Source organism: Panulirus ornatus, chromosome 11 (genome assembly GCF_036320965.1).
Source record: "Panulirus ornatus isolate Po-2019 chromosome 11, ASM3632096v1, whole genome shotgun sequence".
Classification (NCBI taxonomy): domain Eukaryota; kingdom Metazoa; phylum Arthropoda; class Malacostraca; order Decapoda; family Palinuridae; genus Panulirus; species Panulirus ornatus.
Genome location: NC_092234.1, coordinates 15,922,134 through 15,941,573, shown reverse-complemented (window position 1 = coordinate 15,941,573; position 19,440 = coordinate 15,922,134). Strand labels below are relative to the sequence as shown.

Below are 19,440 nucleotides of genomic sequence, written 5' to 3'. Positions count from 1 at the left end.
AAAACTTGAAGTGGATGGAGAGAGATGGGTGATTATTGGTGCGTATGCACCTGGCCATGAGAAAAAAGATCATGAGAGGCAAGTGTTTCGGGAGCAGCTGAGTGAGTAAGTTAGTAGTTTTGATCCACGAGACTGGGTTATAGTGATAGGTGATTTGAATGCAAAGGTGAGTAATGTGGCAGTTGAGGGAATAATTGGTGTACATGGGGTGTTCAGTGTTGTAAATGGAAATGGTGAAGAGCTTGTATATTTATGTGCTGAAAAAGGACTGGTGATTGGGAATACCTGGTTTGAAAAGAGAGATATACATAAGTATACGTATGTAAGTAGGAGAGATGGCCAGAGAGCATTATTGGATTACGTGTTAATTGACAGGTGCGCGAAAGAGAGACTTTTGGATGTTAATGTGCTGAGAGGTGCAACTGGAGGGATGTTTGATCATTATCTTGTGGAGGCGAAGGTGAAGCTTTGTAGAAGTTTTCAGAAGAGAGAATGTTGGGGTGAAGAGAGTGGTGAGAGTAAGTGAGCTTGGGAAGGTTGTGTGAGGAAGTACTAGGAGAGACTGAGTACAGAATGGAAAAAGGTGAGAACAAAGGAGGTAAGGGGAATGGGGGAGGAATGGGATGCATTTAGGGAAGCAGTGATGGCTTGTGCAGAAGATGCTTGTGGCATGAGAAGCGTCAGAGGTGGGCAGATTAGAAAGGGTATTGAGTGGTGGGATGAAGAAGTAAGATTATTAGTGAAAGAGAAGAGAGAGAGAGGCTTTTGGATGATTTTTGCAGGGGAATAATGCAAATGAGTGGGAGATGTATAAAAGAAAGAGGCAGGAGGTCAAGAGAAAGGTGCAAGAGGTGAAAAAGAGGGCAAATGAGAGTTGGGGTGAGAGAGTAACATTAAATTTTAGGGAGAATAAAAAGATGTTTTGGAAGGAGGTAAATAAAGTGCGTAAGACAAGGGAACAAATGGGAACCTCAGTGAAGGGGGTTAATGGGGAGGTGATAACAAGTAGTGGTGATGTGAGAAGGAGATGGAGTGAGTATTTTGAAGGTTTGTTGAATGTGTTTGATGATAGAGTGGCAGATATAGGATAATTTGGTCGAGGTGTTGTGCAAAGTGAGAGGGTTAGGGAGAATGATTTGGTAAACAGAGAAGAGGTAGTAAAAGCCGGCAAGGCAGTGAGTTTGGATGGTATTGCAATGGAATTTATTAAAAAAGGGGGTGACACTATTGTTGACTGGTTGGTAAGGTTATTTAATGTATGTATGACTCATGGTGAGGTGCCTGAGGATTGGCAGAATGCTTGCATAGTGCCATTGTACAAAGGTAAAGGGGATAAAGGTGAATGCTCAAATTACAGACGTATTAGTTTGTTGAGTATTCCTGGGAAATTATATGGGAGGCTATTGATTGAGAGGGTGAAGGTATGTACAGAGCATCAGATTGGGGAAGAGCAGTGTGGTTTCAGAAGTGGTAGAGGATGTGTGGATCAGGTGTTTGCTTTGAAGAATGTATGTGAGAAATACTTAGAAAAGCAAATGGATTTGTATGTAGCATTTATGGATCTGGAGAAGGCATATGATAGAGTTGATAGAGATGCTCTGTGGAAGGTATTAAGAATATATGGTGTGGGAGGCAAATTGTTAGAAGCTGTGAAAAGTTTTTGTCGAGGATGTAAGGTATGTGTACGAGTAGGAAGAGAGGAAAGTGATTGGTTCGCAGTGAATGTCGGTTTGCGGCAGGGATGGGTGATGTCTCCATGGTTGTTTGATTTGTTTATGGATGGGGTTGTTAGAGAGGTGAATGCAAGAGTTTTAGAAAGAGGGGCAAGTATGCAGTCTGTTGTGGATGAGAGAGCTTGGGAAGTGAGTCAGTTGTTGTTCGCTGATGATACAGCACTGGTGGCTGATTCGGGTGAGAAACTGCAGAAGCTGGTGACTGAGTTTGGTAAAGTGTGTGAAAGAAGAAAGCTGAGAGTAAATGTGAATAAGAGCAAGGTTATTAGGTACAGTAGGGTTGAGGGACAAGTCAATTGGGAGGTAAGTTTGAGTGGAGAAAAACTGGAGGAAGTGGAGTGGCTTAGATATCTAGGAGTGGATTTGGCAGCAGATGGAACCATGGAAGCGGAAGTGAATCATAGAGTGGGGGAGGGGGCGAAAGTTCTGGGAGCGTTGAAAAATGTGTGGAAGTCGAGACGTTATCTTGGAAAGCAAAAATGGGTATGTTTGAAGGAACAATGTTATATGGTTGTGAGGCATGGGCTATAAATAGAGTTGTGCAGAGGAGGGTGGATGTGCTGGAAATGAGATGTTTGAGGACAATATGTGGTGTGAGGTGGTTTGATCGAGTAAGTAATGAAAGGGTAAGAGTGATGTGGTAATAAAAAGAGTGTGGTTGAGAGAGCAGAAGGGGGTGTTTTGAAATGGTTTGGTCACATGGAGAGAATGAGTGAGGAAAGATTAACAGAGGATATATGTGTCAGAAGTGGAGGGAACGAGAAGTGGGAGACCAAATTGGAGGTGGAAAGATGGAGTGAAAAATCTTCCAACTGATCAGGGCTGGAAGATGCAGGAGGGTGAAAGGCGGGCAAGGAATAGAGTGAATTGGAATGATGTGGTATACCGGGGTCGACGTGCTGTCAATGGATTGAACTAGGGCACGTGAAGTGTCTGGGGTAAGCCATGGAAAGTTCTGTGGGGCCTGGACATGGAAAGGGAGCTGTGGTTTCGGTGCATTATACATGACAGCTAGAGACTGAGTGTGAACAAATGGGGCCTTTGTTGTCTTTTCCTAGCACTTCCTAGCATTTCCCACATAAGCATGGTGGTGTCAGGAACTGATGACTTGAGCCGTAGAGTCAAAGTGCCTCACTTGCTTCTTGCACTTTTCCCTCTATTGCAAAGTAACACAGGAAGGGAGGTTTTCTAGTCTTATGACACACAAGGAATACATGGGCAATATTCTTTCTCTCCTATCCCCAGAGATGATTTTATGTATAAAGTGACACGCAATCCACCTGGTAAAATGTTTATGCATGCAGTCCATTCTCTAACTTAAGCTACTCTGTTGTTAGGCATAAGCACCCTAGGATTATTATGCAGTATATCAACCTCTCTATCAATCTGATGCCTGTTCACCTCAAGAACTCCCATCAAGGAGGTCACAATGACAAAAGAGTCTCCACTATCCCTATGGGTTTTCGTCATTAATATCACTTATCTTGTAACTGTCACAGCTTCACAGATTATTACATTACAGGCTACCTTTACATCATTTTGGCTTTAGCATATGGTAACAATACATGGTTTGCCTTTACATGCATTAATGGCTCTAGATTTTACCTCATGGCTGGGATGGGTGATTCAAGAATTTATGTAACACACTCCTCCTGTAGTAAACAAACAAACAAAAAACATTATGGCGTACACCCCAGATGCTGTGATTGTGCTAAAATGGTATGGTTATGTAAGATATATGGTCAGGATTATTTAAGCTAGTTTTGTAAAAGGTACAAGGAGAAGATTTAACTGTGGAAGAGATAGGTGGATATACAGGTGTTTTGCAATTTAATTATTAGATTTTTGTAAATCATGAATACCTAAATTAGCCCCAATTAATTGGAGAGTCACAAATAAAACTTTCTGATGTAAGGGATCAGCCAGGGGGGCATCCATCTCTTGGCTAGGACCAACTTTTCTCTCACTCACCACCAGGGTAGTCTGATAGTGCCTTTACAGGTTTGTTTCCCTGGGAAGAGCTTGTTAGTTCTTCATATACTACCCATTTTCTCCATTATTGTTTTGAGTAGCAAAATAATTATCAATTCATGCAGTAGGTGAGAATATACTGAAGAAAATTTTGTAAGAATATAAGAAAAAATAGTTTATATTATCATCTACTGAGATGTTAAATGTTTTAAACTGAAGCATTCACATGGTGGGTACCACTTATTTTGCTGAATACATAGATAGTTCTTAGTTAATACATTTGGTTATAACCTAATGAAGAGAACTGTTAAGAAGAAATATATGAAAAATACAGTTTACTGTACCATTCCCTGAGTATAATTTTAATGTTTTGAACTGAAGGTAATCACTGGCATTCTTGTGATAGATCGTAATTCTATCACTTCTGCCCATTTTTCCCATTATTTATCTGAATGCATGTACTATACTCTATGTATGTATTATGGGTTTAAGATTTGTGTATGTATTTTCGTGGTTAAGGTTTTAAAGAGTAATGTTTGGTTTTATTAGGGCCTGTGGTCCCTAAACGTGTTTAATTGAAAGTCATGGAACTGACATTTTTGAAACTGAGAATCACAAGATTCCTCAATCCCTGTCTCACAGATAATTGTAACACTGATGTACTGTGATTGGACTTATTGCAGTTAGAGATGAGGATGCCAGAGAAATTACTTTTGATTTTCTACAGTTATGTTAGTTTAAGTGTGATGGTGGAGATGTGAATGAAAGTGTTAGTCTTACTTGAATCATCATAGTGGGCAGATTAAAAAAAATGAAGGTGGTCTCATATTGATATGGAAACTAATGTGTTCCTTAACACAGTGGATGTAAGTAAAGGGCATGTGTGATTGAATTGAGTGGCTGTACTCACCTAATCCACCTTATGTAGATGGGAATGGAGTTAAAGATAGAAGATTAATAATTTTTTCCCTGTCTCTCCTCTGTTTTTCACATTCTAAGAAGTTGATTTAGACTCATTAAAATATCCCTTAAACAATGTCATACATTTGCTCCATTTCTGATCATATATTCTCACCCAAGCATTTCATTTATTACAGCTTTTCAGAGAATTGCTGTTTTATATCTTACAGGCAGATGTGGTGGCACAGACAAGAATAAATTACAATAAGAAACAGTTGCTACAGCTAATACAGACCTACCTAGCTCATGAAGGCTATGAAGCAGTGGCAGTAGCACTTCAGCAAGCAGCTCACCTTCCACCCCTTCCAGCCACAGTCCCACATAATCTTATGGCATCCCACAATAGAAATATGGTTACTCCACCTCCTGTAAGATCAGTAAGTATTTCTATAAGATGTCTCTTAAGGCTGTAATTGTTAAAGGTGTAAAGAAAACAGGTTGAAAAGACTACTCATTCTATCAAGAATATGATGGATTTTATGCTGGATGAGCAGTGTATGAGGGGTTTCAGATGGCAGGTAATGAGAAAGTGTGTTAGTGATATATGGATCAGTATTTTTCTTGGTTGGTGTAGGAATGAGGTGAATGGTCTGCAAAGTAGGTAAAGTTCATGGGTTGAAATGTATTGCTTAAAGGTAAATATAGATGCATGAGCATCTGGTAGATCTTGACTGAGACTTAAATGACACCCAGCCTTGTATAATATATACAAGAATGGTGACCAGCATCATATACTAGTTTAGCTTTACCTTCTCTATTTGAATATCCAGATGATTTGTCTAACTCTTAGTGGCTTATAGTCTCTTCTGTTGCCAGGCTAGTGAAAAAAAACTTCAGAACCCCTACCATCACCATTGTAGGTCCACATCCATGCTGCATACAGGGACTCGACAGAAAATATGAAGATCACTGGATGATCAAAGTGAAGAGGAATACTTATCATCATATCTAACTATATTAGGACAGTAAAGAAGAGTAACAGGTGAAATGTAAAAAAGAAAAAAAAAAATTTCTTGGGAGAAGGGAAGGAAAAGGCAGCAAGAAACTCTTCCACTTGTATCCACACCACCCTTGCATCCAACTTTTGTATGGTTGCATGGAAGAGATTACAGTTGCACCTCATTTTCATAGATGTAACACGGGTGATGGAGACCTTAAGTAATAAGTTATGGTGAAAAGCTAGAATTCCAAGCATATTTTGACTATAATTTATCATTTACAGTGCTGTGCATAGTGCATCATTTTATTTGTATCAGTGTTATTCAACCCTTATGCTGTGCGTGCTTACGGAACAAAAGTGGAGTGTGAAACAAAAACGGATCACCATGTCCTTCCACCTTAACTCATGGTGAGGGGGATCATCCTAGACTTGCCAGCCACACTTCATCTTCTCATTAGTGTAATGTTTTGTTTGGGTTTTGTACTTAGGGATTGTATTGATGATGGCAGATAGTGAGGAGAGGCATATAAGTGCTTTTTATATCATAGTAAGTGTTGAAAAAATTTATTTTTATGGGCAGTATTTTAAGAGTTGTAATTGTTTGTAATTTTTCATTGGTTGAGTATGTTATGAGTCATCCTCCAAGCCCTTGTTGCCTGTCTTGTCTCCATGATGAGTAATTACTGAAGGGAGGGAAGGTGGGTTTGGATGTGAGTCTGATTCCTTGGTTGCTAGTGTGTATGTGATGTGTTCTTGGAGTAGAATGAGCACTTCGCTGTGATTGCTTTTGACACCATTGGTGTAAAGCATTAAGATTACAGTGTGTGAATGGGGTTCTGTAGAGTGTCAAGAGGAAGTTTGTCATGGTTTAGGTTGTGTACTTTGTGCTGTTGCATGTTGGGTGTGTGTGCTGGGAATGTGAATGCTTTTAGGGGTTTGTTTCCAAATGGTTGCTGTATATCCAGAACTGCAAAAGGATGATCAGCAGTGGAAGTGACACCATAGTTTATTTTCATTTAAGCTGGGAATCCTCATACAGCTGAATTACCTAATTAAGACCATTTTATTCTTTCTAGGTATTTTTTTTTTATACCTGATCTCCATTTCCCTGCTCACTTCCATTCTCTAGCTGTCATGTGTAATGCACAGAAACCATAGCTCTCTATCCATGACCTTGCCCCACAGAACTTTCCATGGTTTACCTGAGACACTGCACATTCCTTGGTTTAGTCTATAGAGAGCATGTTGACCCCAGTTCACTGTATCCTGTGCATGCCTTTCACCCTCCTGCACGTTTAGGCCCTGACCACTCAAAATCTTTTTCAATCCATTCTTCCATCTTCAGTTTGACCTCCCTGTTCTCCTTGTTTATTCCACTTCTCACACATATATCCTCTTTGTCAACCTTTCTCACTCATTTTCTCCATATATCCAAACTACTTCAGCACAACCTGTTTAGCTCTCATAACCACACTGTTTATTGCCATACATCTCTTTTATCCTTTCATTACTTTTTCAATCAAACAGTTAATTTCCAAAACATCCATCTTTCTTTGCACACCCATATATATAGCCCATGCCTGATATTCATGTAATATTTTTGGAACTACTATTCCTTTAAACACTCATTTTTACCCTCTCAGATAACTTTCTCTCTCTTTCCATACATTTTTCAGTGTTCCCAGAATTTTCGCCCCTCCCCCACCCTATTAGTCACTTTTACTTCCATGGTTCCATTTTCCTTACTTGTTTGCCACTTCATGCATTAGCACCTTTCCCACACTGTATTATTTTTCCCTCAGATGTGGCCATGCTTATGATAAGACAGTATATCCTGAGGTATGGCGTTTTGACTCTTATTGTAGGTCTTTGTAGTGTAGCAGAAATTTGGAAGTACTGAAATGGCAGAAACAAGAACAGTTTATTGGAACATTTTGACAGAAAGAAAAATATTGGGTTTTGAAGGGGTTGGGGTAGGATAAAGGGAGGGAATACTTAAAGAGGCCCTAAATCAAAAGTCTCTCCTGTGGGCCATTGTAGTGGGCTTGATGAGGACTATTATGCATGAAACTTGATCTATGCTTTCTGAAACTGGTTACAGACAATGAAATATGCATGTTGAAACTGCTATTTGGGCCTGTGCATATTGGGGGCAAGGTCTACTCTTCTCAAGGATGATAAAGAGATCATCTGTTTAGTGCAAGTGAGGGAAAACACTAGGACTAGAGTTAGTCTTAGTGTTGTAGGTACCTCAGAGATTACATTGTAATGAACAAAGTGGTGGTACTTATTAGTGAAAAGTGTAAGTTGAGTTGGTAACCAAGATGCAAAACATTGATATTCCGAAAAAATTAGAGCATTTTTTGAGCTGCTGGACTTCATCAGGAGTATGGGGTGGTCCAGACAGCTATCTATATCAAGGTAAAAAAGGAAAAAAAAAATGAAATTTTAAGCAGACTGAATACAGGAAGATCAAAAGTAGACAAAAGAACTCACATAACCCAAATTATAGTGTTTTGGTCAGTGATCTTATTAGTGGTTTAATCAGAGATTGCTTGAAGTTGTTAATGTTGAATGATTTATGAGTTAGGGTAGAGAGTATCTGTTGGTAGGTTATTGGATATTATTTGGACTGGAAAATTTTCTATTCTTGGAGGCCCTTATCATGGAAAGTTTGCTATATAAGTTTTCACTCCAATTTTTTCATTGCATGACAAAAAGTATAACTGAGGAAATAAATCTGCTGTACATACTTATTAAAGTATAGGATAATATTGCAGTTGATAATGTTAAAAGTATCAGCTTTCCCTTTGGCTGAATTTCCAGAATTTTCTTCCTTATAATCATGTTGACCCTTTATATGATCTCTGAATACCTAAAAGTTATTTGATCTTATATACAGTTTTTGGTTTGAGGAAACATTCCTTTGCTCTTCCTTTGAAGAGAAAATGTTCTCCCTTGTCATGAACTATTTATTTGATCATCTTTTTTTTTTTTTAGAAGGTTCTCCAATTTTATTAAAATTCCCATAATTTTTTCTTAGATTTATGACTTGAGTAGTTACTTTCCATATGTTATATGGTAATCTTCAAAGTCTTTTACCCACCTTAATTGTCTGCATTCTCCTTCATCGCTTCTTTTAAGTTGCAGAATAAGTGTCATTATCTGTTCTTAACGCTACCTCGCTAACGTGGGAATAGGGGATAGGGGAGAAAGAATACTTCCCACGTATTCCCTGCGTGTCGTAGAAGGCGACTAAAAGGGGAGGGAGCGGGGGGCTGGAAATCTTCCCCTCTCGTTTTTTTTTTAATTTTCCAAAACAAGGAACAGAGAAGGGGGCCAGGTGAGGATATTCCCTCCAAGGCCCAGTCCTCTGTTCTTAACGCTACCTCGCTAACACGGGAAATGGCGAATAGTTTGAAATAAAAGAAAAAAGACCACCTCTTGGAAGTTTGAAAAAAATCACTGACAGTTTGTTATTGCAAACTAAACAGCTATAAGAGAAACCTGTAAATTATTGATTAAACTGCAAAACCAGTGATCTAATGAAAAGGGATGGAAGGAATCAAGCCAGAAATTTCTCTCACTCAAGACTGGATGGAGAGGAGTTTTTGAAAATTTTCTAATGTTTAAGATATGTGAAATATCCCTAGGGTAGCAAAATAGGAAGTGTGCCACAGGGAATTGAGTATTCCTGCTCCTTTTAATAACTTGCAGGGTTAGCAAGCCCATGTCCTCAAAATCACTTCCCATTAAAGTTACATGCCAGTATTTTCAGAATCTATTCTTTAAAAATGGGAGTGGAGTTGATGATAATAAATATATCCCTAAATGGACTTCATTAGGAGTGTAGCTAGTGAAACTGAATTATAAAGAGGATACAGGTGCCCTTGATGAGACATATTTTCCTTTGACAGTTCTTGATGAGATATATCTTCCTATGACTGCTTGGCACATCTCATATAATTGCCGTCATATATGATTGGGTGCAAACAGCTTGAATAAATAAAGCACAGCACTTTGCTAATGATATTTTTTTATCTTGACACAGCATCGCCATGTGGGTAGCAGTAGTTCTCGTCACTTATTTGCACCAATGCTGTGTAAGGGTACACCTGCTGTGAACTGTGCCACGGTAACTATGGCTGCACCACCTGCAACTCCTTCCCCTCCACCAGTAGCCAGCCCATCAAATGTTATCAATACATCTAGTCCTGGACCTATACACATTAAAATTAACAGGTACTTTTTTTCTTTCTTCAACAAGATGATTGAGAATTGATGCTAGGTAGATTATTGAAGTTGAGGTAGGAAACAAGGTGTTAGAAAATGCAAATGCTTGAAAATTGAAGGTGTGGGTGAATTTACGTATTTGGTGACTGATCATGAGTGAGAATTTTTAATTCAACATGGTATAAGTAATAACATGCCCCAGTTATGGCCACCATGTAATAAAGGTAAGTTATTAGATATAAAAAGAAAGAATGCAGGAGGGAGTACTTTGAGTTCCTTAGGTGTTTGAAACCTGGCTAGTAATGGCAGAAAGGTAATAGGAAGAGGGAAAGACAAAAGATAGAAGAGAATTTATAATTTTCAATGTATGAAGAAAGATGGTGTCCTAATGGTCATTCCTCATGTGGCTGGTCTTCACACAGAAGCTGTGGGAAGCAGCAGCTGGATGCATGCCATGGGTTCAGGTCAGAGGGTCTGGGCTAAAACTATAACTGTAAAGTGGAGAATAAGGGACACAGCATCATGGCAGATGGAGAGGTATGGTAGAAGACAAGTGATAGCGGGAGTTAGTAAGATATAATGGTTTTTATTCCGTCAAGTCTAAGTCAAAGGTGGAAGGAGACCTACCCCAGATGTGCCAGCAGTAATCCATTCCAGGGTGAATGAGGCCTCTGTAGGTATGAAATATCTGGTTGGATGAAAAATAATTGGACACATAAAACACCACAGTATGTGGAAGACAGATTTTGCAATGATCATTATGTGGGTTTTCCAGGATAGAGTGAAGGATATGGTTATGCTCAGCATATTCATTTTATTGTAGGGATAAATTAAGATGTATTGAAATTGAAATAGAAAGGAACAAAGAAACAAGTGAAATTTAATTTTTTTGTTTGCCATTTCATGCATTAGCAAATTAGTGCCAAGAACTGACAAAAAAGTCTTCAGTTGCTCACATCCAATTTCTAGCTCTTGTGTATATTGTGCCAAAACTAGATCCCCCTATCCACAAACTGGCCCCACAGACATTTCGAGTGTTTCCCCTGACTGCTTCATATACCCTGGTTCACCTCTCTGACAGCACATTGTCCCTTGTAAACCACATCACTCCATCCCTTGAATGTCTTGCACTCTCATGTATATTCAGGTCCCTAGCCTTCAAAGCAACTTTCACTCCATCTTTTCATCTCCTCATTGATTTCTCCACTTTGACATGTATCCTCACTTAGTAATCCTTTCATTGTTTATCCTCTCCATATGCCCAAACTATTTCAGCTTTTTCATACATACTCCTCTTTCAGGCACACCCATCTCTTCCCTACCATATCTTATTCTTTACTTTTTTGTCTAAGGCTTACACCTCGCATTTATACAAAACTGATGGGAATACTATACTATCAAATATACTCATCTTCGCCCTTAAAGACAGTGAGGTCTTCATGCATTCCTCAATGCACTGAAGACCTTTGTCCCTTAACCCACCCTGTCTCACTTCATCTACCATAGTTCCATTTGCTGTAAGGTATCTTAAACACTTCACTTCCTCTAAGTTTTCTCTCTTCATGCTCTTATGCTGAACCTTATAACATTGCTTTTTTCATATTTACTCTTGAAATTTCTCCTTTCACACACTATCCCAAATTCAGACACCAGCTTCTGCAGTTTCTCACTGGAGTTTATTTATTTATTCATTTATTTTTTATTATACTTTGTCACTCTCTCCTGCGTTAGCGAGGTAGCGCAAGGAAACAGACGAAAGAATGGCCCAACTCACCCACATACACATGTATATACATACTTACCCACACACGCACATATACATACCTATACATTTCAACGTATACATACATATACATACACAGACATATACATATATACACATGTACATATTCATACTTGCTGCCTTCATCCATTCCCGTCGCTACTCTGTCACACATGAAATAGCACCCCCTCCCCCATGCGCGCGTGAGGTAGCGCCAGGAAATGACAACAAAGGCCACATTTGTTCACACTGTCTCTAGCTGTTATGTGTAATGCACCAAAACCACAGCTTCCTTTCCACATCTAGGCCCCACAAAACTTTCCATGGTTTACCCCAGATGCTTCACATGCCCTGGTTTATTCCATTAACAGCACATTGACCCCAGTATACCACATTGTTCCAATTCACTCTATTCCTTGCACGCCTTTCACCCTCCTGCATTTTCAGGCCCCGATCGCTCAAAATCTTTTTCACGCCATTCTTCCACCTCCAATTTGATCTCCCACTTTTCGTTCCCTCCACCTCTGACACATATATCCTCTTTGTCAATCTTTCCTCACTCATTCTCTCTATGTGACCAAACCATTTCAAAATATCCTTTTCTGCTCTCTCAACCACACTCTTTTTATTACCACACATCTCTCTTACCCCTTTCATTACTTACTCAATCAAACCACCTCACACCACATATTGTCCTCAAACATCTCATTTCTAATACATCCACCCTCCTCTGCACAACGCTATCAATAGCCCATGCCTCGCAACCAGTATAATATTGTTGGAACCACTATCCCTTGAAACATACCCATTTTTACTCTTTGAGATAATGTTCTCACCTTCCACACATTCTTCAATGCTCCCAGAACCTTTGCCCCCTCCCCCACCCTGTGACTTACTTCTGCTCCCATGGTTTCATCCGATGCTAAATCCACTCCCAGACAGATATCTAAAACACTTCACTTCCTCCAGTTTTTCTCCATTCAAACTTACCTCCCAGTTGTTTTGTCCCTCAACCTTACTGAACCTAATAACCTTGCTCTTATTCACATTTACTCTCAGCTTCTTTCTTTCATACGCTTTACCAAACTCAGTCACCAGCTTCTGCAGTTTCTCACCTGAATCAGCCACCAGCACTGTATCATCAGCAAACAACAACTGACTCACTTCCCAAGCCCTCTCATCGACAACAGACTGCATACTTGCCCCTCTCTCCAAAACTGTAGCATTCACCTCCCTAACAACCCCATCCATAAACAAATTAAACAGTCATGGAGACATCATGCACCCCTGCTACAAACCGACATTCATTGGGAACCAATTGCTTTCCTCTCTTCCTACTCGTACATATGTCTTACATCCTCGATAAGGACTTTTCACTGCTTCTGGCAACTTACCTTCCACACCATATACTCTTAATACTTTCCATAGAGCATTTCTATCAACTCTTATTAAATGCCTTCTCCAGATCCATAAATGCTACGTATAAATCCATTTGTTTTTCTAGGTATTTCTCACATACATTCTTCAAAGCAAACACCTGATCCACACATCCTCTACCACTTCTGAAACCACACAGCTCTTCCCCAATCTTATGCTATGTACATGCCTTCACCTTCACAATCAGTACCCTCCCATGTAATTTTCCAGGAATACTCAACAAACTTATACCTCTGTAATTTAAACATTCACCTTTATCCCCTTTGCATTCATTCTGCCAATCCTCAAGCACTTTACCATGAACCATACATACATTGAATATCCTCACCAACCAGTCAACAGTGGTCACCCCCTTTTTAATTAAATTCTACTGCAATGCCATCCAAATCCGCCGCCTTGCCGGCTTTCATCTTCCGCAGAGCTTTCAATACCTCTTCTCTGTTTACCAAACCATTCTCCCTGACCCTCTCACTTTGCACACCACCTCGACCAAAACACCCTATATCTGCTACTCTATCACTAAACTCATTCAACATTGCTTTATTTATTTACTAATATATTTGTTGTGAAACCCTCTCAGTGATGTTCTACTCTTTTTCATCTACTAACAATGGTATTGCCTCATATGAAAATAAAAACTTAGTGTTACCACTTGTGGATAAAGCCCTTCGCTGCCCATATATGTGTGTTATACAATCCCAGGACCCCTTTTTTGAGCTCTGTAGCTTCAAGGCTATACTCAGTGAAGGAGCAGGGAAATGATGGACTTTTTAAAGTGAGAGGGTCCTTGATAAGGCTGTACCTTCTTTCCATTCATTGAACATAGTATAGCCTGCATGTCTGTGGTAGCATGATAGGTCAAGAACATTATATGATAGAAACTTTATATGTACACCATAGGGGCCCCTTGTGAAGTTGACAAATTGATTAGATTTTAGGGCACATTGTCTCATCATTTTGCATGTTAATTGGGACACCTGAGACTTTTTGTTAGCATAATAACTTAAAAGTATTGAGTGACAGAAAGCTTTAATTTTTGAAATACATTTGTAAGGCAGAGACAAATATCATGACTTACAAATTTTTGCAAACTAAGTTTTTCCCATATATATAACTTTGGAAAAGCATTAGGCAGTGCAAGTGCTCTTTGTTCTTATATCAATGGTCTAGCTGCCTTGACCAGGCAGGTTTACTTAGCCTGTGTTCTTTGCTTTTTCCTTTGTTGTTTACAATACATAACAAGTAAAATCAGTTGTGAGATTGCCGTAATTAGCATTTCTTGCAAGTTTTTCCTCTGAGAAAGTGGTAAATCAGGATTTGTAGAAAGTGAAAAAATGTAGTTAAGCATAACATTCCTTTGTGACAGCTGGGATTTGGAACATGCTCAGGATAGCGTGCAAGACCTAAGATGAGAGTATCATTCAAATAAGTTACATTTGATTGTGGATGTCATAGTTTCTGTGTGTATTTACTTTCACTGAACATTTGATGAGGATGTTAAAGTCTAAGATTATTACTGCTTTATGAGCTCTAGAGGCCTATGTTTGGCATATAGAGTACAGATAGTTTGATACTTTTTTTCTCTGTGGTTTGTTGGGATATGATCATTGTCATGTTAAGGTGCTGGACCAAAGGTAGTTGACCATATTTTGAAAAATTCAAGTTAATATTTTGGTGAACATCATCAAGTGTTGCCTTTATATTCTTCCTTAGAAGTGCCATATGTGTTGTTATTGCTAGTCTTTAGTTATCCACAAGTGCTATTAATTGGTTGTGTAGTGATAAAGTGTAGCTCCTCTTGGAATATTCAAATATATTCAATTTTTTTTCCAGACCAAGTAAAAGAGATAACCGAAGTATGCAGTTGACGAACAGCAATAATGTATGTCACTTCAGTAAAAGTGAAATGGCAACTGGTGGTTGCAGTAATTGTAGTCAAGGAATTGTGAGCAGTGCAGTAAATCCCGGTATGTCAGTGCCTTTGGTGACAAATACAGCACTGGTCAGTGAACCTTCAATAAGCTTGGACAGAATTGTGACAGAATATCTCATGAATCAACATGCCCTGTGCAAGAACCCTGTCGTTACATGTCCAACCTTTGACCTCTTTCAGTAAGTTTTTTGTGCATTTTTTTATTTGCTCCTTTGGTGTCACAAATTACCGTTTATGTTTTTCCTTATCATGTGGTTTGGAACATCTGCTTATCATTATACACCTCATGTCTATGTTTTCCCTTATCATGTGGTTTGGAACATTTACGTATCATTTTACACCTCATGTCATTTGTACTTTTCCCTTGTTGAAAGTGTCTGGCATTTTCCTATGATGTATTTTGAAACACTGAAACATTTGTGTTTTTATTATTATTGCATCAACAAATTATTGCATGTTATGCAAGTTGATAACTCCATATCACTATTTGAAAATATGTAAGTGGTGTACTGATTGAACTGTCTCAGACACATTATTCAGAAGAAGTACTGTAAACCATTCAGATTGCATTAACAAATTATTGCTTGTTATGCAAGCTGATAATTACATATCACTATTTGAGAATATGTAAGTGGTGTAACTGATTTAACTGTCTCAGACACATTATTCAGAAGTACTGTAAACCATTCATGGTTATTAATGATCAGTCATTAAAGGATGAACCACCCTTCCTCTCTTATGGAATCTTTACCATGGTAGAAAATAAGAATTTCCTTCAAACTATAACATTAAACTACAGTGCTGTCTTGGTTAGTGGTCAGCTACACATTTTTATACCAAAATTCTTGTACAAATGTTTTGTTCATACTCTCTTGATTTTGGTGTTGACAAAGGGTATGTTTGAAGGTATAGTATAGTAGTTCAAACATTATTATTTGTAAGTGAGGCATGGGTTATAGATAAGACTGTGCAGAGGAGGGTGGGTATGTTGGAAATGAAATGTTTGAGGACAAAAGGTGTGACATGTTTGATCAAATAGGTAATGAAAGGATAGGAGAGAGGTTTGGTGATAAAAAGACTGTGATTGAGAGAGCAGAAGAGGGTATGCTGAAATAATTAGGACACTTGGAGAGTTTGAATGAGGAAAAGTTGACAAAAATGTCTTTGTCAGAAGTGGAGAAAACAAGGAGAATGGGCAGATCAAATTGGAGATGGAATGATGAGATGAAAGAGATATTAAGCGATTGGGGCCTGAACATGTAGGTGGGTGAAAGGCGTGCATGGGATAGAGTTAATTGGAACAATGTAATATACAGGGGTTGATGTTCCAATTCACTACATTCCTTGCACACTTCTCACCCTCCTGTATGTTCAGGCCCCGATCACTCAAAATCTTTTTCATTCCATCTTTCTACCTCCAATTTGGTCTCCAGCTTCTTGTTCCCTCCATCTCTGATACATATATCCTCTTTCTCAATCTTTCGTCAGTCGTTCTCTCCATATGTCCAGACCATTTCAACACACCCTCTTCTGCTCTATCAACCACACTCTTTTTATTTCCACACTTCTCTCTCACCCTTTCATTACTTAACTCGATCAAACCACCCCACACATATTATCCTCAAACATTTCATTTCCAACATATCCACCCTCCTCTGTACAACCCTATCTATGGCCCATGCCTTGCAACCATATAACATTGTTGGAACTATTATTCCTTCAAACATACCCATTTTTGCTCTACAGATAATGTTCTCTCCCACACATTCTTCATTGCTCCCAGAACCTTTGTCCCCTTCCCCACCCTATGACTCACTTCTGCTTCCATGGTTCCATTCACTGCTAAGTCCACTCCCAGATATCTGAAACACTTCACTTACTCCAATTTTCCTCCATTCAAACTTACATCCCAATTACGTGTCTCTCAATGCTACTTAACCTAATAACCTTGCTCTTATTCACATTTACTCTCAACATTCTCCCTTCACACATTTCCAAACTCAGTCACCAACTTCTGCAGTTTCTCACACGAATCAGCCACTAGAGCTGTATCATAGGTGAACAACACTTACTTCCCAAGCCCTCTCATCCCCAACAGACTGCATACTCGCCCTTCTCTCCAAAACTCTTGCATTTAACTCCCTAACCACCCAACCCACAAACAAATTAAACAACCATGGGGACATCACACACCCCCGCCGCAAACCAACAATCACTGGGAAACAGTCACTCTCCTCTCTTCCTACTCGTACACATGCCTTGCATCCTTGGTAAAAACTTTTCTCTGCTTTTAGCAATTTACCTCCCACACCATATAGTCTAAGACCTCCCACAAAGCATTTCTATCAACCCTGTCATATGGGCTTCTCTAGATCCATAAATGCTACATACAAATCCATTGTTTTTCTAAGTATTTCTCATATACATCCTTCAAAGCAAACACCTTATTCACACATCCTCTACCACTTCTGAAACCACACTGCTCTTCCCCAATCTGATGCTATGTACATGCCTTCACCCTCTCAATCAAACAAACATGTGCCTCTGTATATTGAACACTCACCTTTATCCCCTTTGTCTTTTGTACAATGGCACGATGCATGCATTCCGCTAATCCTCAGGCACTTCACCATGGTCCATACATACATTGAATGTCCTTACCAACCAGTTAATTACACAGTCACCCCCTTTTTTATCAAATTCCACTGCAGTACCATCCAAACCTGCCAACTTGCCAGATTTCATCTTCCACAAAGCTTTTACTGCCTCTTCTCTGTTTACCAAACCATTCTTCCTGACCTTTTCACTTCGCTCACCACCCCGACCAAAACACCTTATATCTGCCACTCTCTCATCAAACACATTCGACAAACCTTCAAAATACTCACTCCATCTCCTTCTCACTTCATCACTACCTGTTATTACCTCCCCACTTGCCTCCTTCACAGATGTTTTATTTGTTCGCTTTTTGTCTTATGTATGTTATTTACCTCCTTCCAAAACATCTTTTTATTTTCCCTAAAATTTAATGATGCTCTCTCACCTCAACTCTTATTTGCACTCTTTTTCAGCCCTTGCACCTTTCTCTTAACCTTCTGCCGCTTTCTTTTATACATCCAGTCATTTGCACTACTTCCCTGCAAGTATCATCCAAATGCCTCTCTTTTCTCTTTCGCTTACAACGCTACTTCTTCATCCCACCACTCACTACCCTTTTTAATCTGCCCACCTCCCACTTCTCTCATGCCACATGCATTTTTTTATGCAAGCCATCACTGCTTCCCTAAATGCATCCCATTCCTCACCCACTATCCTCTAGTCGTTTGCTCTCAACTTTTGCCATTCTATACTCAATATCTCCTGGTACTTCCTCAGACAAGTCTCCCTTCCAAGCTCACTTACTCTCACCACTCTTCTACATTCTCTCTTCTTTTTTGAAAACCTCTACAAATCCTCACCTTTGCCTCCACAAGATCAGACATCCCTCCAGCTGCCCCTCTCAGCACATTAACATCCACAAGTCTCTCTTTTACACACCTATCAATTAACATGTAATCCAATAATGCCCTCTGACCATCTCTCCTACTCACATATGTATAATTATGTATACCTCTCTTTTTAAACCAAGTATTCCCAATCACCTGTCTTTTTTCAGCACACAAATTCACTATCTCTTCACCATTTCCATTTACAACTCTGAACACCCCATGTACACCAATTATACTCTGAACTGCCACATTACAAACGTTAGCATTTAAATCACCCATCACTATGACCCGGTCTTGTGCATCAAAGCTGCTAACACACTCACTCAGCTGCTCCCAAAACACTTGCCTCTCATGATCTTTCTTCTCATGCCTAGGTGCATAGGCACCATTAATCACCCCACTCTCTCCATCCACATTCAGTTTTATCCACATCAATCTAGAATTTACTTTCTTACACTGTCAAATACTCCCACAACTCCTGCTTCAGCAGTAGTGCTACTTCTTCCATAACTCTTGTCCTTTCACCAACCCCTGACTTTACTCCCAAGACTTTCCCAAACCACTCTTCCCTTTTACCCTTGAGCCAGATTTCATCTTCTGTAAAGCTTTCACTGACCTCTCACTTCACTCACTACCCTGACCTAACACCCTATATCTGCAGCTCTGTCATCAAACACATTCAACAAGCCTTCAAAATACTCACTCCATCTTCTCAATTCATCACTACCTGTTATTACTTCTCCTTTCGCCCCCTTCACCAATGTTCTCATATGTTCTATTGTCTTATTCACGTTATTTACCGCCTTCCAAAACACAGGCATATACATGTATACACATGCACATATTCATACTTGCCTGCATTCATCCATTACTGGTGCCATCCCATCCCACAGGAAACACCATTGCTACCCCCTGCTTCAGCAAGGTAGTGCCAGGAAAACAAACAAAAAATGCTCCATTCATTCACACTCAGTCTCTAGCTG

At 39.4% G+C, this 19,440-nt stretch overlaps 1 protein-coding gene across 1 annotated transcript in view; it reads left to right on the top strand.

Annotated features, from left to right (window-relative positions):
• Window positions 1–19,440, top strand: part of mahj (LisH and WD40 domain-containing protein mahjong) — a 212,913-nt gene that overhangs the window by 123,316 nt on the left and 70,157 nt on the right. The window contains exons 17-19 of the mRNA XM_071666225.1: window positions 4,835–5,041; window positions 9,656–9,846; window positions 14,870–15,148. Coding sequence (XP_071522326.1) covers window positions 4,835–5,041; window positions 9,656–9,846; window positions 14,870–15,148 — 677 coding nt within the window. The remainder of the gene's footprint in view (window positions 1–4,834; window positions 5,042–9,655; window positions 9,847–14,869; window positions 15,149–19,440) is intronic.